Source organism: Cibotium barometz, chromosome 5 (assembly GCF_041138505.1).
Source record: "Cibotium barometz isolate CiBa-2024 chromosome 5, ASM4113850v1, whole genome shotgun sequence".
Lineage (NCBI taxonomy): Eukaryota > Viridiplantae > Streptophyta > Polypodiopsida > Cyatheales > Cibotiaceae > Cibotium > Cibotium barometz.
The window spans coordinates 3,945,765-3,971,411 of NC_141050.1; the positions used below are offsets into that span (position 1 = coordinate 3,945,765).

At 45.7% G+C, this 25,647-nt stretch overlaps 1 protein-coding gene across 14 annotated transcripts in view; it reads right to left on the bottom strand.

The window, feature by feature from the left end:
* LOC147637975 (uncharacterized) overlaps positions 1–25,647 on the bottom strand; it is a 237,637-nt gene that overhangs the window by 142,378 nt on the left and 69,612 nt on the right. For all 14 annotated transcript variants that reach the window (XM_086797152.1, XM_086797089.1, XM_086797184.1 and 11 more), the window contains 3 exons: positions 9,817–9,933; positions 9,601–9,695; positions 9,197–9,393 (listed from right to left, as the gene is read on the bottom strand). In XM_086797152.1, the coding sequence (XP_086653278.1) occupies positions 9,197–9,393; positions 9,601–9,695; positions 9,817–9,933 (409 nt within the window). The remainder of the gene's footprint in view (positions 1–9,196; positions 9,394–9,600; positions 9,696–9,816; positions 9,934–25,647) is intronic.

Here is a 25,647-nt window from a genome sequence, read left to right on the forward strand (position 1 = left end):
CTCTCATCCTACAGTTTGCAGGAGAGACGGAGAGGGTCACCTTCATGAGGAAGAGGGTGATTCTACGAGGATTACAGGGAGATCCCATCTATTTGGATGACGACCTTACAAGGATGCAGATAGAACACAGGAAAACATGCATGCCGAGAGTCCTACAAGCCCGGAAAGATGGCAAGAGAGCATTCTATCGCAACGGCCGTGTCATCATCGATGGCAAGGCCACCGATTAGCGCCAGGCGGCCTGTGGGACATCGGCTATGGAGGATCCAGATTCACAGTTACACACAACAGTTTGGAACTGCAATGGAGCACTTTGGACACATCCTGGGAGGTTGGAGGAGGTCATGGAGGGACGGGACATCATACTACTTACAGAGACGCACCAGAGCCCAGAGAGGGGGCTACCCAAAGTAGAGGGCTATCAGTGGGAGTTTACATACACGGGGACCACACGGCAGAGCACATCGAGAGGATTTGGAGGTATAGCGGTACTCTTCAAGCGAGAGCTACATGAGAGCCTACAAGTGGTAGCACGTGACCAGGAGGCTCGACACATGTGGATTAGACTGCAGCTCTCAATAGACAGGGTGTTATACATTGCTCTACGCTACTTCTCTCCTAGAGGATCGAGATATGCCATGACAACAGAGGAGGAGAGTAGAGGGGAGGAGGAGGACACAGGGCCATTGGGAGAGTCACCATATGCAGCCCTTTCAGATGAGATCATACACTACTCCAACTTGGGGGGAAGTCCTCCTTATGGGGGACTTCAATGCACGGACACAGAGCCGACACTGCGACATTTATGATTTCGAGCACCCCGAGGTGATGCACACACTAGAGGTGGAGGACACGGGAGCTTGCAGGGTGTCAGAGCCGCCACCAGCAGCTTCCCCCATCATACACACATTGTACACACAGATAGATCTGGGAGCATGCCCCAGAATCGGTGGTATGATAATGAGTGCAAAGAGCTATATAGGCACCTCCGTGCCCAGAGAGCACAAGGGACCATTACACAGAGACAGGTGAGCCGACAGATAAGGACCCTCACACGCCGTAAGAGGCGTGCATATGAGGAGGCACAGTACTGGGATATATACCACCTACTCATGAGCAGAGATGCAGCCACTGCATGGCGCAGGATGAGAGAGCCTCCCCCTTGTACCCCGATTGAGGATCCACACACATGGCACACATGCAAAGAGCCTCTACCATATCCCTCAGCAGCCGCCCATACCACAGCCACAGGAGTCCCGCCCTACCACCTCTACTTTCTTTACCGCCTCGATGGTAGAGAGAGCTATCCGCCGGTTACAGCATGGGAGATCGGCTGACCACACAGGTATACAGAGTGAGCATCTTGTTTATGCAACTGACACACTGGGACCCTTTGTTGCTCACCTCTTTAATAGGGCACTAGTGGAAGGCCTACCAGCTGAGTGGACTATGCACACCATCGTGCCTCTCCACAAAGCGGGAGACATGCTAGACCCCAGCAACTACAAGACTATCATGATTGGTCATACATTGGCCAAACTTTAAGGCGCAGTGCTCGAGGCAGAGTTGAGCTCATATGCAGAGAAGGAGGGACAGCGAGCACCAGGGCAGACTGGATTCCGACGAGCTTTCTCCACTATTGACCATATATTCACTCTAAGATGTCTGATTGACCAGGCTAGGGCGCGGGAGAAGAGAGTATACTGCTACTTTGTGGATTTCCGCAAAGCATTTGATACGGTGCCACGAGAGAGACTCTTCCAGCACCTACAGTCATTGGGGATCCCATCAGAGATGGTTTGGGGCATCTATGCTTTATATGAGCAGGTCCTCGGGCGCGTACGATGCCCCGGGGGGCTATCTGATGTTATTGCTAGCACCATAGGTGTGAAGCAAGGATGCCCACTCTCTCCTACACTATTTGGGCTATACATCGATGAGGTGGCTGACTTGATTGGTCACGGTGGTGGGGACGGGGTAGACATCTCAGGTACCATAGTCCACATTATGCTATATGCAGATGATATTATTCTGGTCTTTGAGTCACGGATGGGACTACAGCACCATCTCCATGCACTCGATGACTTCTGCACACAGAGGGGGCTTACAGTGAACCTTGGGAAAACCAAGGCCATGATTTTCCACACCTCAGGGCCGGTTTGACGAGAGGCCATCTTCACACTAGCAAGAGGACAGGTAGAGGTGGTAGACTCATACGTGTACTTGGGGATTACATTTACGACTCCGCCAGGAAGATTTACTATGGCACAAGCAACCAGGGATAGACTCACACGAGGGTATGCAGCTCTGGCCATGCTAGAGAGACAGTGTCACCACGCACACTTCCAAGAGCCCCACACGAAGGGGTGGTTGTTTGACACACTAGTCACCCCTGCTTTGATGTATGCTGCAGCAGAATGAGCACCTGGGCTTGCCACCTCCACATGGTCTCAGATAGAGAGGCCTCAGATTCTCATGCTCTCACAGATGATCTGCAGCAAACCCTCCGTCCCACATGACATTGTCCGGACGGAGTTTGCTGCACCTCCTATGCTAGTAGAGGCCCTCTTCCAGACAATCTGCTTCATACAGAGGATCAGAGATATGCCATTAGATCAACTCTCACATAGAGCTTTTGAGGCGTCCAGGCAGCTCGCAGAGAGTGGAGATAGGAGATCATGGTATTCACAGATAATACAGTGGCTCACGCAACATGGTCTCGACATAGATCACCTACCACCTTTCCAGTATGATATACATGCACCACACATCCAGCTCTCTCACAGTGACAGGAACAAAGTCCTTCGGCAGGATTTATGGCAGCGATACACTCAAGAGACTTGGAATACACCCAGTCAGCGAACAGAGGGAAAGGCGGGAGAGAGGGCGACGAAAGCAAACAGGAGAGGGGCGGCGGAAGCGGAGAGAGAGAGAGAGAGAGAGCTGTATTAATGTCTACTAGAGACCGAACTCGACCTATGAGACAAATCAATGTACAAATGTCAATGTCTTCTGGATGTCCAGAAAAAGGAGGACAAAATGAACATGAAATAAAGTATGAAAGTACTGAGCTAGTGGGGGGTGTGATTGATGGAGCACTACTGCTAGAGGCTCAATATGCAACCTATATGCATAGGGTATACAAGAATGCAATGCAGATCTCTCTCTCTCTCTCTCTCTCTCTCTCTCTCTCTCTCTCTCTCTCTTCGTTGTTCGCCCCTGCCCGCCGCCCTCTCTCCCGCCTCTCTCCCTGTCTCCCACCTCTCTCCCTATTCGCTATTCGCCCCTGCTCGCTGTTTGCCCTCTCCTTGTTCGCTTCCGCCGCCCTCTCCCTGTTCGCTGTTTCGCCCCTTTTCGCCGCCCTCTCTTCCTCTGTTCGCTTCCGCCGCCCTCCCTCTCTCTCTCTCTCTCTCTTTTTGCTGTTCGCATGTCTCTCTCCCACCTGGGCTGGCTCGCTATGCTGGCCTGTCCCTCTACCTTTGTCTTCCCACCCACACCCTTCCTCATGCCCCCAAGGCAGCAACATAACTCTCTCTCTCTCTGTGCTGAATCTCTTCTCTTTTCTCTACATGGCTCCCCACCCCCCTTGCTGTTGTTTCGCGCTGCGCGCAGGTGTCATGGATTAATTTCCAGTCCATTGGCTGTGGGAAGTACTGCAAAAAGTCATGGCCAAGACCGGAGTTAAAGAGGAGCTCGTGAAGGTGGAGGACAAGCTCAGCACAATTATCAAAGAAAACAAGAAGATGGTCGACTCTTCCGTTACCGCAATCATAAACCGCCTCTCCAAACTCGAGAAGGGATTTAACAAAATCCAAGAGCTCGAAGAGAGAACATCCAGGCAAGAGGCTGAGATTTCAGCCTTAAAGGAGGAACTAGTGGAGGCCAAATTGCATGCTAAAAGTCAAGCGGCTGAAATCTCAGCCCTCAAAAAGGAGTTGGAAGCCACTTCACAAGGCAAGCTTGAGGATGGAAAATTTCAGCCCTCCTTTATTGAAGAGCTGAATACCATCAAGGAACAAATGAGGATCATTCGAGAGGAGGAGCAACATAGAGAGAAGACATCTTCATGGGTGGAGGTGATCACAGAGACACAAAAGAAGATGGACGAGGCGGAGAAATGGATCAAGATCGCCACCCATCCCCACTCTCACCATCATCAACATGACCCTTGAAGAGGAGAAAAGGAGGAAGACCCGAGCCTTACATGTACGAGTGTCCGGTCTAAAAGACCGTGATGATGCGGAAAGGGAAACCAAGGAGCTCTTCTCTATGATGGGCATTGAAGCCACGCACACAAAGGCATTGAGTATGGGAAAGAAGAGAGAAGGTAGTGGCGAATCTTCTAAGGAGAGAGCACTTATCATTCATTTCCCCTCCATGGAAGCGAAGAAGGACTTCTTGAAGAGACGTCCTACACTCAAGAAGACGGGAATATTTCTTGGAGATGACCTCACACTCCCGCAACTTGGAGATGACCTCACACTCTCGCAACTTGCCCACATGAAAGAAGTTACGCCCGAGATAAGGGCAGCCTGAGAGAAAGGGAAAGTGGCCTTCTATAGAGATGGTAGAGTGGTGATTATGGAGAGGCGCTCTTCATGACGGCGCGAGACCTATGGGACTACACTCAAATTTGCTACTTGGAATTGTAATGGATCTCTACGCCTTGATGTAGGGGCTTTTGAGGACAGTTTCACTAGGAGGGACATCATCTTCTATTGTGAGACGCATCAGGCTCATAGTCACATGGGACGCGAAATGGGGACGGGGAACGGGGATGGAAAAGATTAAGAATGGCCATTCCCTGTGACTATAGAGTGACATGGGACGGGAATGGGAACGGGAACGGGAAAATGGTGCCATCCCCAACATTCCAAAGTCTAAAAATGCCCATTCCTTGTGACTATGATCAAGCTCCTGGACAGTCCATGCCACATGTTAGTGGATACCGATGGGAGACAGCTTGTAGACAGGAGACTCGTTCAGAGCATAGAGGACGGGGCTTAGGAGGAGTGGCAGTATTGTTTAGAGAGGAGCTGCACCCACTGATACATATAGTCCGCAGAGATGAGCAGGCTAGGTACATGTGGGTTAGACTGAGGGCAGAGACGGGCAGATATCTCTACATTGCTATATGCTATTTTTCTCCTAGTACATCAGTGTATGCATCACCTAGCGGGCAGTCTCCCTTTTCTATTTTGGATGATGACATTTGGGAGTTCTCCAGGGATGGTGACATCATTCTCCTAGGGGACTTCAATGCCAAGACCGCCCATAACCAGACAGTATTTTATGATACCTCAGAGCAGATGTTGAGGGAGCTTGATGTTAGGGATATGTGCCTATCTAGACTCTCACAGGATGAGGAACATACTGTGTATGGGCGGTATTTGATAGACATGGGGACTGCACATGGATTGGCCATCCTGAATGGCCTACAGAGATTCCCGACAGCGGGCGGTTTCACTAGCTTTCCACATCGGCATGGTGCTAGTACAATGGACTATGTTATGGCTCAGCCCAGTCTCACTCCCTCTTTTCAGGATTTTATGGTAGGCACTAGGCCGGTTGGAGTAGCAGTGGATCATGCTATCTTGTCCTTCACTCTCACATTTCAGTTTAGCACAGCTCCATTGGGACAGGTCTCCACACACACTCGTTATACCATTATGAGGGAGACTGACACCGTGTACACAGATGAGATATTCAGACGCTTATGTACCGAGGAGCCGGGACGGCCATTAGATGAGCTCACTCAGATATTGATAGAGGCGCTTCATGCTGCAGCATCAGAGGCATATCCCCACAGTCAGCCTACACGGAGACGATCTAGGAACATGCCCCAGAACAGCTGGTATGATGAGGAGTGCAGAGAGATGAGAACCGGGACGGCCATTAGATGAACTCACTCAGATATTGATAGAGGCGCTTCATGCTCAGCATCAGAGGCATATCCCCATAGTCAGCCTACACGGAGACGATATAGGAACATGCCCCAGAACAGCTGGTATGATGAGGAGTGCAGAGAGATGAGGATCAGATTACAGAGAGAGGTGCTCATGGGTGTTACCACTCACAGACAGAGATGAGGATCAGATTACAGAGAGAGGTGCTCATGGGTGTTACCACTCACAGACAGTCACGGATTACCTTCCGGCGCCTAGTGCGACGGAAGAAGAGGGCTTATCTTGCTCAGTTAGAGAGGGATTTGTATCAGTTATTTATGAGTCAAGACTCACGCGAGGCATGGAGACTATTCCATGAGCATTCACCATCACCAGCCATTACCTCCACAGAGATTTGGGGTGAGTATGCAGCATCCCTGTACACAGCACCAGGACAGCTGCCCCTGCCAAACCCATAGGAGCCATGCCCACAGACATATGCTTTCTTTACTGCTGAGATGGTAAGGAAAGCTATTGACAGGATGAGGACTGGGAGAGCATATGATCATGATGCTTTGGTAGCAGAGCACTTTATTCATCCGAGAGATATGCTTGCAGAGCTTATTGCTATGATGTTTAACCGAGCCATGTGTGAGGGTTTTCCTGAGACTTGGAATATGTCCACGATTGTGCCTATCTTCAAGTCAGGGGATCCCATGCTTCCTGGGAATTATCGTACCATCATGATTGGTCACACATTGGCTAGATTATATGCATCTATTCTTGAGCACGAGTTGAGTAGATGGACAGAGAGAGAGAGGGCATACATGCATCAGGGCAGGCAGGGTTCAGGAGAGGTTTCTCCACTCTTGACCATATCTTGACACTCAGAGCTATTATTGAGGAGGGCAAATTATATGGCAGGAGGATTTATTGTTGCTTTGTGGATTTCCGCAAAGCTTTTCACACACTACCGAGAGCCAGACTGATGCGCAGACTACAGGAGATGAGAGTGCCCACAGAGCTGATTTGGGGAATCATGGCTTTATATAGCACAGTTGTGGGGCAGGTACGTACTACTCAGGGTATATCTGAGATGGTTCACTCCACTATTGGGGTGAAAAAGGGCTGCCCCCTTTCTCCCACCTTACTTGGGATGTATGTGGATGAGGTTTCGGACTATGTAGAGCGGGAGGGTGACAGAGGAGCACAGCTAGAAGGGACATGGATTCTGTTGTTATTGTATGCTGATGATACGTTTGCACATAGGACAGCGGAGTGTCTATTAACCTTGGTAAAACCAAGGTGATGGTATTTAACAGCACAGCACAGTGGGTTAGGAGGTCGGTACCCACCTTTACATATGGTCAGGAAACAGTGGAGTATACAAATGCATATACTTACCTTGGTGTGGTTTTTAGTGGCCCACTATTTTCCTTGAGGAGAGCAACGGAGATCAGATTGACCAGAGCTTATGCAGCATTGGGGAGACTAGAGAGGGTGTGTTCGCAGGCTCAGTTTCAGGAACCTCGAACAAAGCTCTGGCTCTTTGACACTTTGGTCACTTCAGCCATGCTGATGGAATGGAGATATGGGGACCCTCAGTGGATCACCACAGCCGAGCTGGTAGCACTGATGGATGGAGATGTATGGAGAGGCCCTTGGTTTCTATGATTTCCCGGATGATTAGGGCCAAGGCCTCCGTACCACATGATATTATCCGTGAAGAGATGGCTGCCCCCCCATTAGTAGTAGAGGCACTCACTCGATCAGTCTCCTTTATACATAGCACTTGGGCTCCCCCTAGAGACAGATATGCTCACTTAGCCCTGGAGTCTTCACCACAGTTGGCATCATAGGGAGACGGATCATGTTGGTATGCACAGATGACAGCTTGGTTCCAACTGCATGGCTTTAGTATGGACGGGCTACCTCCATTTTAGTACTCCCCGGATGCACCCTCCCTCTCTCTCACACGAGCAGTGATTACCAGACTTATCAAGCAGGACTTGACTTAGCTGGACACTACGAGGACATGGATATAGCAGACACACGAGGTTCGTACGAAGATGGCTTTCTATAGAGATCATCTTCTCCAGCTCACGGAGGGTGCGTTTGTGATTAGACCCAGCTACATGGATACTCATCTTTCTCATGGGGTATGGTGTGCTATTGGTCAGATGCGCACATCCTCACACCAACTAGAGATTTAGACTGGCAAAATCAGAGGAGTACCCAGGATTTGTCAGTTGTCCAGATGGAGCCAAAGACAGAGTTACATTACATATGTCACTGTCCAGTATATTATGAGATACGAGGCCATTTTCACCGCCTGTTCAGAGAGGGTTTCGGACCACTTTCCAGAGTCATTAGATACCAAGATCAGAGATGCCTCGGATTATACTTGCTAGAGCTGCGTAGACATAGAGAGGGTCTCTTGAGAGGGAGGGGATCAGAGAGGGAGAGACACCTACAGAGGCAGATTACATACTTCTTTCGACCAGAGATTGAGCAACACACACACACACACATATATATATATATATATATATATATTCAGCCGCACAAAGGGAAGGACGGGACACATCAGAGACAGTCCTCACACAGTTTTTTTGCCCAGACAACCCCTGAGGTGACCAGACGTCACACCCATGAGCAGGAGTAGCCCCAGCTCAGGCAGACCCGCCAATGCCTTACCCAGAACACCCATCAGCAAGGAGAGAGCATGCCAGATCCCACGGGCCCGACATCCACACCCACCCAGGTGCAGACCCTTGACACAGCACCTTCAAATCCAAGCCATACTTGAGCAGTATCGAAACCCCCCCCAACCCCCACGGCGGCCGGCCCCGTGCAGTGGATGTCTCTCATCTCATAGATGTAGATGTGGATGGCATACAGTACACATGCTCCAAGGCCCAAAGCCTTGGGGCTTTTTTAACTAGGCAGCATTATTTTGTCTGTTTTACCAGTTTTTTGTAACACATAATCTTTGTAATCCGTTACGTCTCATAGATCTTATGGTCTTTTGAAGACGTTTAATATAACTCTCTCTCTCTCACACGTGCGCCTGCACACATGTACATACGTAATTATACACACGCACCCCAATGTGTACCTCTGCAGGTGTGTGTGTGTGTGTGTGTGTCTCATAGTTGTTTCAGAACATGCTTCCTTTGGTTTGAAACACTTTAAATAAACAGTGGTCTTAGATTTGTGACGTTCCCTCCAGTGGAGTGGCTCTAAAGTATTCCGAAGAAGTGACTAAGTGAATCTTCAGTCAGCTCAAGAAAAATGATGCAAACACTAACCAAGCCTCGGTAGCATGCCTTCAATTGTTTCCGGACTGGCCATTGGAATGGAACCTGTGATATGCTGTCCTCTACTTCTGCCTACCAGCACATATTTCTTTGGATCCAGCAACGAGATGCACACAGTCAAAGAATGAACAAGCGTAGATTTGGAGTTAGGATCTTCAAGTGCTTGGTGGAACAGCCTTGCAATGAAGCTGCATTCACAAAGGAATACTATCATTTGCAACATTACAATATAGCACATTGCCAGCAGTATGCGGAAGGGGGGGGCTGTTGGTTTTTTTTTTTTTTTTTGGGGGGGGGGGGGGGGGGGGGGAGGGGGGGGGCGGTGGGGGATTTTTATTTTGTGATTAGAAGCATTCCAAGTGTTATCTCTCACTGATTTATAAAAAAAAACAAACCTAGGACTAGAAAGCTTCGTGGCTAAGGCTGATTGAGATAACCGAGAGACAGCTGAAAGAGCTTCCGCAGCATTAGCATGTGCTTCATGAGAATTCTGATAATTTCAATGGCAAGCCATTAGATGAGACAGTTATCAATGTTCAATATGAGAATCTTAACCCACATCCGGAGCTGGATTCAAATAAAAGCATAATGTCTTGAATTGAAAAACTCACCGGAGGACTTAGCTTATCCAAAAGCATTTCAAGCAAATCCGTATCAGCTAGCCAATGAATTGAATTCTCGTGAAAAGCATGAATAGTGTCATCTGCTCCAACAAGCCGTACTAAAACCTGAAATAATGTACAAGAGGAACAAACTTTAATGACCCAGTCACTCCGAATGACAAATAAATAGGAAAGCACCAACTCAAGTTTTCTAAGGGGTAGCTAGCCACACACACCCGTCCCCCAACCCACCCTTCTGTCTCTTTTCTCTTTGCCCTTGCAAGAAAGAATATGCACCTTCACTTTCTCCCACCATCATGCAGTCTTTAGTACAGCTCAACCCTAGCATCCAGACCCCAGCGCTCTGCCCATTCCGGCTCAGTATGCAACTCCTACAAGCTCATCTGCCAACTACCACTGTGCGCACCTACCCTTGCTCTACTTATATCTTACAGAAAAACCAGCTTCATTGCAGCAGGTCCCTTCTCTGTTCCCTGCCTGCTGATCAGCCCATCAGCCTACTTGCTCATCTCTGCCCATTCTGACTTCTTTCTATTTGTCGAGCCATCAAGAAACATGGACACAAAAGAATTAATAGGCTTTTGGCTAGCTATATTGTGAGGACATTGCCTTACGTAATGTTTTATACACGTCAAATGTTGCAGCTTCCACCTGGGCCCATGCCATTCCTTCCACACATCTATGAAATGGTCTTACATTGCCCCCATCCTCTCAATGATAATCCCTTTTTCTTGACAAACTTACAACCTTTTTCCGTAATCCATACCTTGTGTAAATAAAGGTGCGTGAAAGTGTCAGAACAGTGTGTTTTAGAGCCCTTCATATTGGAACCTCAGGCTGCTACCAGACGTGACTAACGCAGCGTATGAAGAAAATGACAGAATGCATCAATAGAATCCACAAGCCACTAAAATATCATATCCAAAAGAGAGAGCTAAAGGGAGAGGATTGTTTTGAGTACTCTTGCTTGATTCTTTATGAAGTTAACATAATCTTATGGTATTTCTTTTGTAAAATTAAAGTCGCAGAAGTGAAAAGTAGGAAAAAGCAATTATCCAGGAGGAGCCTCCACCACATTATTTTCAGCATTGGCATCTGTTGTTGGAGGCTTATCTTTCAGCAAGGGTTGATGCAAGAGATTGCAAGATTGTCATATGGGCTCCCCCTCACAGTCTCTACTGCCCACGTTTGGGCTGCTTTGGACCAGATCTTAGCAGTTTCGATCAGTTTTGTGCAGGTCAAAATTTGACAAGTCCATTCAGGTTTGGCCATTGTTGATGGTAGGGATTATCACGACGAAATCCGGACAGAATCCTCCCAAGATCTCCTAAACACCAGACACACAAGTTAATAGTCCAAATTCAAGTTTAGAGGCTCAGGCTCACCACAAGACTAGATCAATTAATCTTATGGTTACAATCAGGTACTTAACATACTTCCCGTCTTCAAACATTTCCACTCCTAAAATAGACTCTGCCAAACTAGCAACTGACTCCATTATAACAAGATATTTGGACATTATACCCCTATTCCCTTGAGTCCATTCTCATGGAAAATTAGTGTTACGTCTCTAACAAGTCACACAAGCACAGCATGGGACACATTGGCAATGCATGGGACACGTCGGTAGTGCCACGGACCCAACAGCAGCATACAAATGCACGTCACCACTTATCAGATTAAGTGTGAAGGAGTAATGTTCACGGGTGATGTTTCTAGGCTAAAGACTTAGTAATGTGCCACACAGACGTATCAGCGGGGACACGGGGAGCGTTGAGTATGGTGTGTGACGGGTAAGGTACACATGGGACACCTAGGGTCACTGGTGTATATAAGGTACACATTGGACACCTAGGGTCACTAGTATATATAATGGTTGGGTGGTTAATCAAGTATGCCTTGCTAGGGTTTTCATCTCTTTCAAAATTCTCATCTTCTTCCTCTTCATGACATTTTTGCATGCATGCTAGTTTTCTACGGTTAGGGTATGCAGCCATGGGGCCTGACATTTGGTATCAGAGCTTTTGGTTACTATCTTTGGGAGAAGGAAGGGCTTTAGCCATAGCCTTTGGTTGGGATCGCTGTTTTTTTCTCTCTCTTGGACCTTGCTTTCGTTTTTTCTTGGGAGGGAGAACACAACTGTTGGTGGTTTTTCTTTTAGAGAGTGCAAGCACGCAAGCTCTCAGATTTTGTTAGGGAGGAGAAAGAAAACCTTTGGATTTGAAGCAATGTAGGCTCTTCTCTCGATTATTTAGAGCAATAGGAGCAGCATCAGATCTTTAGGGTAGCGAAAGAGAATTTTCACAAGCATACACAGCAGGAGAATTCTCAGAAGTACACAGCAGCAATGTTACAGACAGCTTTTCTTACACTTTCTTCAGTGATCTTGAGAAAAGAGAGAGAACATGCAAGAAAGAACGTTTTCTTTACTGTGAATTCTACATTTTGGCAACCATTGAATCAAAGATTTAGAAGTTGGGCTCATTGCCTGGAGACTGCAACGAACCAGAGAAGATGGCTGGTGATTTTGTATGAGCTGTGCAATCAGGAAGGGTAGATAAAAAGATATGGTGTTATATCTATCCAACGAAGATGGCGAGGTTATAGAGGCACACCTTGTAAAAGGCCTGGTTGCAGACTTTATCATAGCCATCCCCATGCTTCCTTGAAGCACTAACCGGCTTCACAAGCGCTCCTATGTGATCTATGTAACTATTGCTATTCTTTAGATTAAGTACGCTTTTCATAGAGGTATATCAAGAAAGGGAATTTTCTACAACAATCTACAGTGCTGGAATTTGCTCACATCATGGAGCGTTCCACTCATCATCATCGTCCACCGTTGCCATCCGTCCTCTTTCATTGCCATCCGTGAACTGTTATCGGCGTCCCCATCGATTTCATCCAGCAGTTTTGCCACAGCCTACAGCCTTTGTAGAAGCTCTTATTGGTGGCTAAGCTAGTATACTACAAAGCTTAAGCTTTCATGTGGTTAATCTACCGCATGGCTGGGTGTCTCCCCATCACTATCATCATCAACATATTCTAGCTATCACCGTTTTCATCAAGCCGTCGATCTACAGCACATCAAAGAGAGTAATATTATTTAAAACCTGCATATACCTTATAATTTTAAGGTGCCTTTTAGAGGTGGTTCACATGCTAAGAGGATCAGAATTTGCAAGGTGGTCATAAGCAGAGTTGCAGTAAAGTTGGAGTAACTTGAAGGTAGCCGCCTTGCTTTCCATGATTGGCATATCACCTTGGGACGTCTGTGAGCTGACTTTGGCGGCTTTTCTTGCAAATCGGATTGGGTTCCTATTACATAGGGTGGTGTATCTCACATTCATGTTCGGAGTATTGTGGTTCAACATGGCTCACTCTACATCAGCATATGACATCTTTGAATACGCATTCACAGATTTATGGTGTTGCATATCTGCACGGCATCAAAAGCATTGAGCTTGGAGCGACCATCACTCTCTCTCTTGCTTTGTGATTTTCATGTTTAGGTGTTTAGCATGTGGTTAGAGTAGATGCATTAGCATAATGCATTGCAAGGAGCAAGGAGCGAACAATATCTTCACTAACCTAATCTACAAGACACCCGATGAATTGAACTTGCGATCTACCTTACGTTGCATTTCTATTCAAGACTTAAAACGCAAACCACAATCTTCATGACCTAAACAAAAAAAAAACATTTATGAGCAATACATGCGTTACGAACAAGTACAATGACCTCCATCCCATGACCTAAGATGTATTATGTTGTTATTTAAGACTTTAACAAATATCCCAATGATCAAAATTAGTACGATGTCCTCACACGATATTGTTAGCACTTTCATCCCCAGTTTCTGCTCTGTATGGTGCCCATTTGGTCCCCTTTTGCATGGCCCTTGCTTGTGGGCTGGCCACCCCTTTTTTAGTATTTTTCTGGGATTTTTCCCAGCCATTCTGGCATTTTTCTAGGGAGCCATGTCCAACAGCTCCAGTCGGCCTGTTTCTATGCTCCAGTCGGCCAGCTCTTCCCCACTATAAATAGTGGGTGCTGGCCTCTCATTTTTATATAGAGTCTTGTACTTGTTTGCTCCCTCACTTATGAGACTATCACTGTCTCTTGCTTGGGACTGTTTTGGTTCAGTATATTCAGCATAGTTTGCTCCATATCTCTCTCTCTCTTGCACTCTCTGTTCAGCACATTCTAGTGCCACTTTGCTTCCGCTCTGTGCACTCTTTCATGGTATCATCGCTCTAGGTTTAGCAACCTTTCTGCTGCCCCAGATTCAGCCCTGTTTTCAGCACCTTCTCCTCTGCGTTTTCTTCCAGATCCATAGCCTTTGCTGCTGCGTTTTCTGGACAGCACTCTGCTGGTCAGTTTTTCTTCAGATTGGCTTCACCGATTCAGCCGTCTGGCTCTTGGAGATCAGCGTTTCATTGCCCACTTGGAGATTGGACTGCAGGCGGCCTGTTTTCTACAGAACAGCACTTGTTCATTGCTGCGTTTTCCTCTCCAGTGGTCCTTTCCCTTTGCAGAGGGGGCTTGTGGTGTTGCAGGCTTTGGTGGCACTCTTGGTACCTGTGGAGGACACCTTTTCTTCAGAGATTGTGCATTTCTTGAGATTGAGCCCAAGCTCTTGTGATGGCTGCTCCCACTTCTCTTCATATGTTTGCTGAGTCTGCCAAGTTGGATGGTTCCAACTACACCCTTTGGAAGGTGAAGGTGAAATCGGCCTTGCGTGGCGTGGATCTCTGGGATTGGCTTGTTACACCAGCCAATGCCACCCCTCCCACCCTTTCTTCCGGTGGTGTGACTCAGGCACAGATTGATATTTGGCAGTCGAATGATCGACGTGTTTACTCCTTCCTGATGTTGAACTGTCAGGATGCTGTTCTCTCTCATGTGCGTACAGCTGATGCTGCACATGAAGTTTGGAAGGCTTTTGCAGATCTCTATGAGATTAAGTCTCCGGGTCGGATTTTGGCATTGGAAAAGCAACTTATGAACTTATCAGTTTCTGCGTTTCCATCTTTATCTGCTTTCATCTCGAAGATGAAAGATCTCCGGGACGAGCTTGCTGTTTGTGGCAAGGACATCTCCACAGAGGATATGGCTATTCGGCTGCTCTCCAAACTTCCAGAGAGGTTTGATGCATACTTTCAGTCTCTGGTTTCTTCTCCTCGTCCTGTTCCAGTTACTTGGGAGGAAGTTCTCCCCTCCATTATGCAGATAGAGTCTCGCTTTGAGGAGCGGACTGGCACCTCTGGTGGCCCTGATGGAGCTTTGGCAGCACGAGATAAAGGGAAGTCTCAACAAAAGAAAGGTAAAGGGGGTTCTGACAAGAACTCCAAGGATTCCGATAAGGATAAAGACAACAAATCTTCAAAGAATAAGGACATTGAATGTCACTATTGTGGCAAGAAGGGTCACAAGTCACCCCAATGTCACAAGAAGAAGCGTGATGAAGCAGCAAAGAACTCTTCCTCAACGGCGGTGTCTCAACCCAAGAAGGATGATGGAATACTTCTCTTAGCAGGTACTCGGCGTATACTTGCTCTTGTGACTTCTCAGTCACGGTCTTGGATTGTTGATAGTGGTGCTACTGCTCATATGACACCCCATCGAGATTGGTTCGAGGACTTCACTGCCAGATCAGGCGAGATCACTCTGGGTGATTCTTCTTCTGTGCCAGTGCATGGTCACGGCACTATCCCCATCTTCCGTTCTGAAGAGGACAAGAGGTACTTCTCTGACGTTCTGTATATTCCAGATTTGGCTTTTAACCTTTTGTCAGTGAGTGCTCTTACAGCTCAGGGTGCGGAGGTGATCTTTTCTCGTTATGAGATTACCATTCGTGATAAAGCGACTGGTAGCATCTTGGCTCAGGGAGTCCAAGATAGTGGTCTCTACAAACTGACCGCTCTGCTTTCTTCTGGTGCTTCTTCTGCTCTTTGGCATGCTCGGTTTGGCCATTTGAGCTATCAGCTTCTGCAGCGAGCTTCGAACGATGGGTTGGTTGATGGATTACCAACCATCAAGGCTCCGTCCTCTCCTTGTTCCTCTTGTTTACAGGGGAAGCAGCACCGAGCCGCCTTTCCGAAGGAGGCGACACACCGATCTTCGACATCACTTGCTCTCATTCATGCAGACTTATGTGGTCCTATGAGTACCGCGTCTTTGAGTAAGGCATTGTACATGCTCGTGATGGTGGATGATTTTACCAGATATACTTGGGTTTTCTTTCTGAAGACCAAGGATGAGACTTTTCATCACTTCTGTGATTGGAAAGCCGAGGTGGAAAAAGAGACCGGTCACTCGGTCAAGGCTCTCAGGACCGATGGAGGGGGTGAGTTTACATCCCAGGAGTTTCAGCAATATTGCAAGACACATGGCATTCGGAGACAGCTTACTACAGCATATACTCCATCTCAGAATGGAGTTGCCGAGAGGAAGAATAGGACCATTATGGAGATGGCCCGTGCTATGCTTGAGCATTCTTCATTACCTCGACGTTTCTGGGCGGAGGCGGCTTCCACTGCTGTCTACATTCAGAATAGGTCTCCTACTGCTGCTCTTCCCGACAAAACTCCATATGAGGCTTTCCATGGTGAGAAGCCCTCCGTTGTTCATTTCCGGATATTTGGATGTACGGCGTATGTTCACGTGCCTAAGGAGCACCGCTCCAAGTTGGACTCGAAGTCTCAGCGCATGACTTTTCTCGGATACAGCACTGTGTCCAAGGCATATCGTCTTTATGATCCTCAAGCCGGTAAAGTTGTTGTGAGCCGTGATGTGGTGTTCGACGAGACTCCTACATCTTCAGAGGGGGGTGGTGAGCTTCTTCTTCCTGCACCTCCTTCTCCTCCTCCTACTCCTCCTCCTGCTCCCGCTGTTACTGTTACACCTCCAGCTGAGGATTCTCAGTCAGATGATGATGACCCTGCTCCTCCTCCGGCGAGTTCGAGCAGATCTGTACCTGGTTGGTATTATCAGACAGTTCGTGACTCTGGGTTACGTGAGCTTCCTTCTGCTCCTCCGCCTGGTTCTCTTCGGCGTTCTTCCAGAGTTTCAGGGAAACAAATTCATGAGGGCAACATGTTTGTTAATTATGCTCTTATGTCTACAATCATTAATGGTCCTTCTGATCCCACTTCTGTAGACGAGGCTCTTTCACATGAGTCTTGGCGTCATGCTATGCAGACAGAGCTGGATGCTATCGAACGGAATGGCACTTGGATTTTGGTGCCTCGGCCTCTGCAGCGTAAGGTGATTGGTGTGCGTTGGATTTTCAAATCAAAGTTCCGAGCTGATGGCAGCTTGGACAAGCACAAGGCGAGGTTGGTTGCCAAGGGTTATGCTCAGCGCCCTGGTGTCGACTTCGATGAGACTTTCGCTCCAACGGCCCGGATGACTACCATTCGTACCGTTCTTGCACTTGCAGGACATCATAGATGGCCCGTTTTCCAGATGGACGTCAAGTCGGCTTTCTTGAATGGAGAGCTTACACAGGAGGTTTATGTTGATCAGCCGCCAGGATTTGTTGTTCCGGGCAAACAGGATCATGTGTACCGGCTGAAGAAGGCTTTATATGGTCTAAAGCAGGCTCCGCGGGCTTGGTACCAGCGGATTGATGAGTTCTTTCTGAAGCTCGGCCTGCGCCGTTCTCATGCAGATTCGAACCTTTATATCCTCCTTGAGAGGGGGTTGATTGTTATCATTGTGGTCTATGTTGATGACCTCATCTTTACAGGTTCTTATTCTGTGCGGATCCGTTCTGTTATGGATGCTTTGGAGACAGAGTTTGAGATGACGGATCTGGGCCTCTTGCACTATTTTCTTGGCTTTGAGATTTGGCAGACCTCGAAGGGCATTTTCTTCTCTCAGCAGAAGTACACTCGGGAGATTCTCGACAAATTTCAGATGACTGGGTGCAAACCAGTATCTTCTCCTTTGGATATTGGTGAGAAGCTTTCTTCACTTGATGCTTCTCCAGGGACTGATCAGGGACAGTATCGGGTTCTCGTCGGTTGTTTGGTATGGTTGACCTACTCCCGATTGGACATATGCTTCGCAGTCAGTTTATTGAGTTCCTTCTCATCCAAACCCCGTCAGCAGCATTGGCGGTGTGCTCTCAGAGTTCTTCGGTACTTACGTGGCACTCTGGATTTTGGCATCTTTTATGGCCAAGGACGCACTCTTGTTGGATGGTCTGACTCAGACTGGGCTGGAGATCCAGATACACGGCGTTCGACCACTGGTTGTGTTTTTTCACTTGGGTCTGGAGCCATTTCTTGGAGCAGTAAAAAGCAGCCTACTGTGGCGCTTTCCTCTACCGAGGCGGAGTACCGTGCAGTTTGCTATGCTGCATGTGAGGCGATATGGTTGCGGAGATTATTGGAGGAGCTTGGCTGTCCTCCTACCGGATCTACTCTTCTTTGGTGTGACAATCAGAGTTGCATCGCCATCGCCAAGAACCCTGTGTTTCATGCTCGTACGAAACACATTGAGATTCAGTATCACTATGTTCGTGAACGGGTTCTTGCTGGAGATTTGCGTTTGGAGTATTGTCCTTCCGCGGAGAATGCTGCAGATTTGTTCACCAAGCCGGTTTCTAAGGCTTCCTTGGCTCCTCATCTTCGGATTCTCGGAGTTTGTTCAGCATCTGGTGCTGAGAGGGGGTGTTAGCACTTTCATCCCCAGTTTCTGCTCTGTATGGTGCCCATTTGGTCCCCTTTTGCATGGCCCTTGCTTGTGGGCTGGCCACCCCTTTTTTAGTATTTTTCTGGGATTTTTCCCAGCCATTCTGGCATTTTTCTAGGGAGCCATGTCCAACAGCTCCAGTCGGCCTGTTTCTATGCTCCAGTCGGCCAGCTCTTCCCCACTATAAATAGTGGGTGCTGGCCTCTCATTTTTATATAGAGTCTTGTACTTGTTTGCTCCCTCACTTATGAGACTATCACTGTCTCTTGCTTGGGACTGTTTTGGTTCAGTATATTCAGCATAGTTTGCTCCATATCTCTCTCTCTCTTGCACTCTCTGTTCAGCACATTCTAGTGCCACTTTGCTTCCGCTCTGTGCACTCTTTCAGATATGAATAGTACGAATGAAATCTAATGCGATTCACATCTTATTCTGCTTATTAAAGTGTTACCAGTACGTTGTCTAATTGCAATGTGTAAATTTAACAAACCAATATGAGTGAGTAACAATATCATGTGTATATTATATCACATTGACGTTCGTGATGTAATGTTTTGCTATATTGGTATTCAAAGTTTTAATTTTGTATGCATTTTTATATGATTGGATAATGCGATTATCCAACGTACAATGCACCTTACATCATTCAATACAGATTTTGAGTACAATTCAATGATGATACAAATATCCTATGCTCACAATCATTTGAACAAGTATTCGTTACAATTACATAAAACTGCAATGCGTAATTACCTAGCAATTATACTAATACTTAACATATTTGGTAGGTAATAAACATCAAGATTTCGTATCAAATTCTATATCTTCAGTTAAAAGAAGAAAGAGAACTCAAGTTTACTTCGTTAATGTTGAACCTTTGACATGCTCAAAAGCATAGGTCGACCGGATTTCTAATAAAAGTAAATCGACCATTACAAAAGATGGATTCGTGACTTGGTTCCCTCATTGATTATGAGAAATTCTGAATTTGGGATTCTCCAAACATATTTGTCATATAAGTGGAATATAGTTTGACAATCTATGATTGGGATGCAACTTTGGATCCAAGTGATGGCCAAAGGGTTGTTAATAGTTCTGCCAAGAAGGTGAATGAGATTGGTAAACCGAGACTGGTTCAAGATGACTTGACCTTTGTTAAAAGGGGTATAGAATGCAATCACTTGCAGCCGTTTCATAGTGTAGTTTTGCAGCCCTGGTGCATTTGCTTTGGGTTTTAAGGTATGCCAAGGACAACAAGATCTAGGTGGTTAGGATTCAAGGAGAAGACTTGTGGCTCAAGAAAACAAGTTGAATTTCAAGGGATGAGCGGTCTAAGAACTAGTTGTTCACGTTTGGTAGTGCAGTTTTGCAGCCATTGGTCCATTTGGTTTTGGTTTTAAGTTATGCAAAAGATCGCAAGCTCTAGGTGGTTATGATTCAAGGAATGAACTTGTGGCTCAAGAAATCAAGTTGAAGTTCAAGGTATGAGTGATCTAAGAACTAGCAATTCACATATGGAACTGCAAAAGCTAATAAGTAGTTATAGGCTCACATAGAATAGGTGAATTTGCTTGGATTCATCATACCAATAATGGGGAGGTATGTTCCTCATGCTCAAAAAAACTATGTTGTAAGCTAAAGCGAGCTATGTTTGCCATGACAATCCATGTGATGGACCAGGATGCAAGCTATGTTGATAAAGAGTCAGCCCTATCTGATTTATCATCTTATAAACGGATGTTTGCGGAATGGCAAGCTTTGCATTCCAGACTCAGAGGATCTCAAAGAGTTACTGATGTAAGATTTTTAGGATAGCCAAGGTGCCCGACACTTTTGGTCAAGCAGACATATCTATGTATGGTCAATATGACTTTGTGAGTCAAAAGGTATGAAAGCACTAGGTTTTGTCTAAAGTACGATCTTGGATGGCCAAGGTAGTGTACACTTCATTTCTATAGTGGAGAAGCGGTACCAGAAGTTAAGGTATCTATAAGTGCCAAGTGGTTCTCGTGAAAAGACTGCAAGTAGTGGTGATATGGACTTGGAAAAGTAGATTGAACATTTTTACAAGGTGACCATGGAGTGCAACAGACTTGTGATAGTCTATAGCAAAGTCACCAGGACAAGTGTAGACATGCCTAGTATAGGATGCGTATGTCACTTGTTTTAAGTTCTAAAAGAAAACCATGGGGCATGGAAGTAACAAGTGAACTGATTGGTTTTGTAGTAGATAAAGTTAATTAGGAATTGTGTTCAATTTTAAAACAAAGAGCATGACGATTATGATATTATACGCTTCGGGATTCGTCCGTTCATCGAGCACAATGACTACTAACAAGTACACGGGAGTAACCGGTGGGACACATTAGCAAAGCATGGGACACGTTGTCGTGAAGTGTGCGGAGTAGCCAGGAAAGTACGAAACTTCTAGCTGTGAGAGTTGGTGTCAAACCTAACAAGGAAACTCACACACAAAATTTCCCAAGGAGTATTGAACATCACTATTTCCAATGACAAATACATGTGTCAACTTGTCTCAATACATCCTTGAATTCCTCCAGGTGAATGCACAGAATTGCATGAAATCCTTTGAACCATTCACATGTGGGCATAACAAAGCTTTCCAATTTTTCCAATATACATGTGGCCAGCTACATCCATTACATCCAGTGCCCTCAAAACCGTTATTTTGAGATGTACTTTTTCACCTGAAAACCTGCCTTAATGTCCTAACATCTCACAAGCAAAATATAGCATTTGGCATAGCTTTGACATACTCATAAATTCCAAAATCCATATGAGAAGAAAGTAAGGCAAATTACCCTCAACTTCAATGCATTTTTCATAATTCACCGAGCTCCAAATTCCTTAGCTTTTTCCCCAAAATCCTTCTATTCATTTCCAAACTTCTTTTGATGTACGGGTTAAACGATTTTCTCAATTCGTATGGAATGAGAGTAACTTTTAAGAGAATATATATAAAAAAAACACTTAGCTGTTGAATTGCATGCGTGGAACTCTTTATTTGCTTCACCAACCATAAGCTTCACGTCGATTATGCGAGGGTGAATTAACTGGAGCAGCATCGCTGAGTGTTGGTTTAGAAAATGGCTTTTCCAATAATTACATCGTTGTGTTGTACTAGAATTACTCTCTAATTCTAGCACCTACAAAGCACACACAAACTATATATATTTGAAATAAAAACGTCTGGTCTTTTTGACACTGTTCTCCAACGCTGCAGAAAAAAATCTTTCCACTCTGCAATCGCCGTCTCTCTCCGGTCGTTTTCCTCTTTTCCCCGCCGCGATCTCGGTGCCCACACCCTCTTTTTCCCACTATTAATGCGGGAGTTTCCATTACAAAGGCTGCGCTACCAAGCTCCAGAAAATTCTAAATAAATGAATTTTTTCCCCTTTTCCACGTATGCTACTAGCCACGTATTGCTAGTAGCATTAAACCTTAGCATTAAGGTAGCAAGTCTTAACCACAAGACTCCCAAGGCATTAGCACCTCTATGAAAACATGCTTACTAGCTCCATGTTTCCTATCTCCACTCTCCGCATTAGATATACGTAAGATACATATGCTTCTACATGATGATCCATGAAGTCCAAGTGCAGTTTTCTATCTCCACATTTCCCCAACATTCAATGAACTCTTCGGCACTGTGATACCTTCATAGTTTATAAGTCATCATATCGGCCCATGTGATTTATAAAATCCCCAATTGCCCATTCAAGTATTTCTTCATGCCTTTATAAATGCATTCCTTTGTGCATTGGTATGCCCTCATGCCATCATATATATCTGGATGCTTCTAACTTGCCCATGAACTCTGAGTAACAGCAAAAACATCATCCTCCATACTCATATACAAAAAACTCCTAAATCTGACTCAGCCTCAGCTTGTCTTATTGAACCTCATATACAATATGAACATATGTACATGGCATCATATAATGACTCGTCATGGCACTTAACCCATGCATCTGGAAGTGTATTTGACGGCCTCACATGCACGGTTTCATATCATAGACATGCCATGGCACGACATCCACCCCCTCTAAACCTGCACATCCTCTGGTATGTGCCAAATCATCATCAAGGTCCACATATAACTGGATGTCGTCTTCATCTTCTGCAGTTCCAGGAAGATCATCCTCTTCCTCTTCAATCATATCCATACTTCCACTGTCAAGCTTCTCATCCTGAATTTCTTGTGAATCAAAAGGATCACCATCATGCCTTCTTTTAAATATCTTGATTCTTATGCCAGCTACAAGATTCTTTACTTCTGTTCCATCAAGCTCACACAGAGTATATGTGGCATTTCCATGCACATGCCTGACAATGTAAGGGCCAAACCATCTTTTTGCAAATTTTCTTTGAACAGTGAATTGGTTGTCAAGGCTACTATCATACATTAGAACCCAATCACCTTCTTCAATAGGTTTTGGCCGGAGTCTGTGTCTACTATCAAATCTTTCTTTATTTTTCAACCTTGCATCTTTCAGGCGAGCTTTAGCAAGCTCTACATCTTCAGGCCTCCTCTCCAACTGTCTTATTCTCAATGCAAGGAGGTCATCTCTGCTCAATCCTTCCACCCAGGGCAATACATTCCAAGTTAGAATTACTTCTTCAACTGGCATCACTCGCTTCTGACCATACATTAATTCTGCAGGCATGTATCCTGTCACTGAGCTATGAGTTGTACGGTCAGCCCACAAGGCATATGGTAGCAGCTTTGGCCACTCTCTCATCCTTTCTCTGCATGCCTTAGCCAAAGCTTTAATGATTGGAGGATGTCCTCGTTCACTTTTCCCATTGCCCTCAGGATTGTAAGCACATGTTAGAGACAGTTTGATACCAATTCTAGAGAAGAATTCCTTTGCTTCTCCAACATCTAGCTCACCTCTATCAGCTGTTATTTTCCCAACACAACCATATCGGCAGATCACATCTTCCAAGAGAAATTTGCATACTGTTTCCGTACTCTTTGTTCTAAGAGCACGCCCTTCTACCTGATTTGTCAAATCTTCTCTTGCAAGTGCTATGTACCGCATCTGCCAAATTCCCAAAGGCATTGTAACTAGATCCACTACCCATTTGTAGTGCATGGCAGGTGGGTAGGTTGGTTGCAAGCCATCACGATGCCGCACATTTGAGTACATTTGGCATACTATGCATGTTTCCACATATTGGGAAATATCCTTGTACATTCCTCTCCACCAATATTTTTCCTTTATTTTGGTAAAGGTGGCCCACACACTTCTATGCCCAGCCCAGAGACTCTCATGGAATTCTTTCACAAGCTTTCCTTGAGTCTCTTTATCACATATGACTCTCTGTGGCATAGCATTTTTCTGTTTAGGATGCTTCCAGAGATATCCATCCTTTAGAAAGTAACCATATGCTTTTCTGCGGATCCTCTTAAATTCTGAGTCAGACCAATTTACTTGCCTTGTTAGAGTGCTCAAATATTGACCAATAAGCAACCAATCTCCTTCATATATTTCCTCAATAAAAGACTCAAGTGCATTTGATAAGCAAATATGATCCCCCTTTGCATATGCTGTGGTATAGAACTTTGTACCCACATCATCAATGTCACTAATCATCTCTTTCTCATCTTCATACCTGGCTCTTGATAGCATATCTGCAACTGGATTATCTTTTCCCGCAATATGCTCAAACTCAGGATTTAGTGACTTGATATAAGCAATCCACCTAAGCATAGCAATATCTGGAGTGGTACAACTTGCTATCATCCCAAGAAGTGGCAAGCAATCAGTCTCCACAAGTACAGATGCCCCAATAAGATATTCTTTTTCACATTTTAGAGCAGTGACTATCCCCCATAATTCTCTCTTGATCTGTGGATACTTTCGCTGCCGAAAGCTTAATACCTTTGCTCCAAATCTAATTACATACCTATGATCATCCTCATCATCTTGCCCTACTGCCCATCCAATCCCAGTAGGACTAGTATCAACTGTAACAATCACAGGCCTGCCACACTCATAATCTGCCTTTCTCAAAATGGGTGATGATTGGAGCAAATATTTCAGCTTCCGCATAGCTTTAATATGTACTGCACTCCACAAAAATTTTTGATTTTTCCTCAAAAGCTGATAAAGAGGATCTGCTACATGTGCATAGTGTGGGATCCAAATAACATAAAAGACGCATGCTCCAAGAAATCTCCTCAGCTCTGTAACATTAATGCATATTTCCTTCATTCTTTGTATTGCGTCTATCTTGGCTGGACAAGGACGGCGTCCACTAGTACTACAAAGATGCCCCACTATTAGCACTTCACCAACCCCAAACACTGATTTCTGCCCAGATAAAGTAAGATTCACTTCTTCAAGCCTGGATAGAATCATGTCACAATCCTTTATATGATCTGCCACAAACTTGCGGCACCCTTTTGAATCCAAATTCCCATCTTTGTCTTTCTCATCACAGCCCTTTATTGGCACATCATCCAAAAATGGCATAGTTTTTTGTGGTATGAAGTCCCGTAAGACTTTATTCATTCCATTCATCATATGTGCCACTGAGTTAGTGGCTCCCTGTGGTAAGGTACACATCCTTACTAATCCCAAAGGAGTTCTCATTGTGGTCAAGTCCCTGCTTTGTATATCCAGCTGGAACTGATCATATCCCGAATACAAATCACCCATAGAGTATATAGCTTTCCCTGCAAATGCTTCTGCAAACTCATCCACAATTGGACCTGCTCCCACATTCCTGATTGTGACTTTGTTTACAGGTTGCATGTCTTGAATAAAGCGCAATGTCCCATTTTTCTTTGGTACAGTAAACCAACTGTTGGAATATGGGGCACATGAAGGCTCCAAGATTCCCATCTTGATCTTTTCCTTTAGTAATTCCATCAACTTTGGCAAGAGAGCCTTTGGTACTGGAATTGGCCGCAGGTTCCAGGGCACATGTGGAACAGTAAAGATCACCATTGGTGCTGTTACACTTGGATCAACACAACCAATCTCATGCGGCTGAAAGGCAAAAGCTTTCCCATGTTTTACAAGCATCTCCTCAAAGCATTCCCTTTCAACTGGCAACAGAAAATCCCTCTCACCAATCTTCAG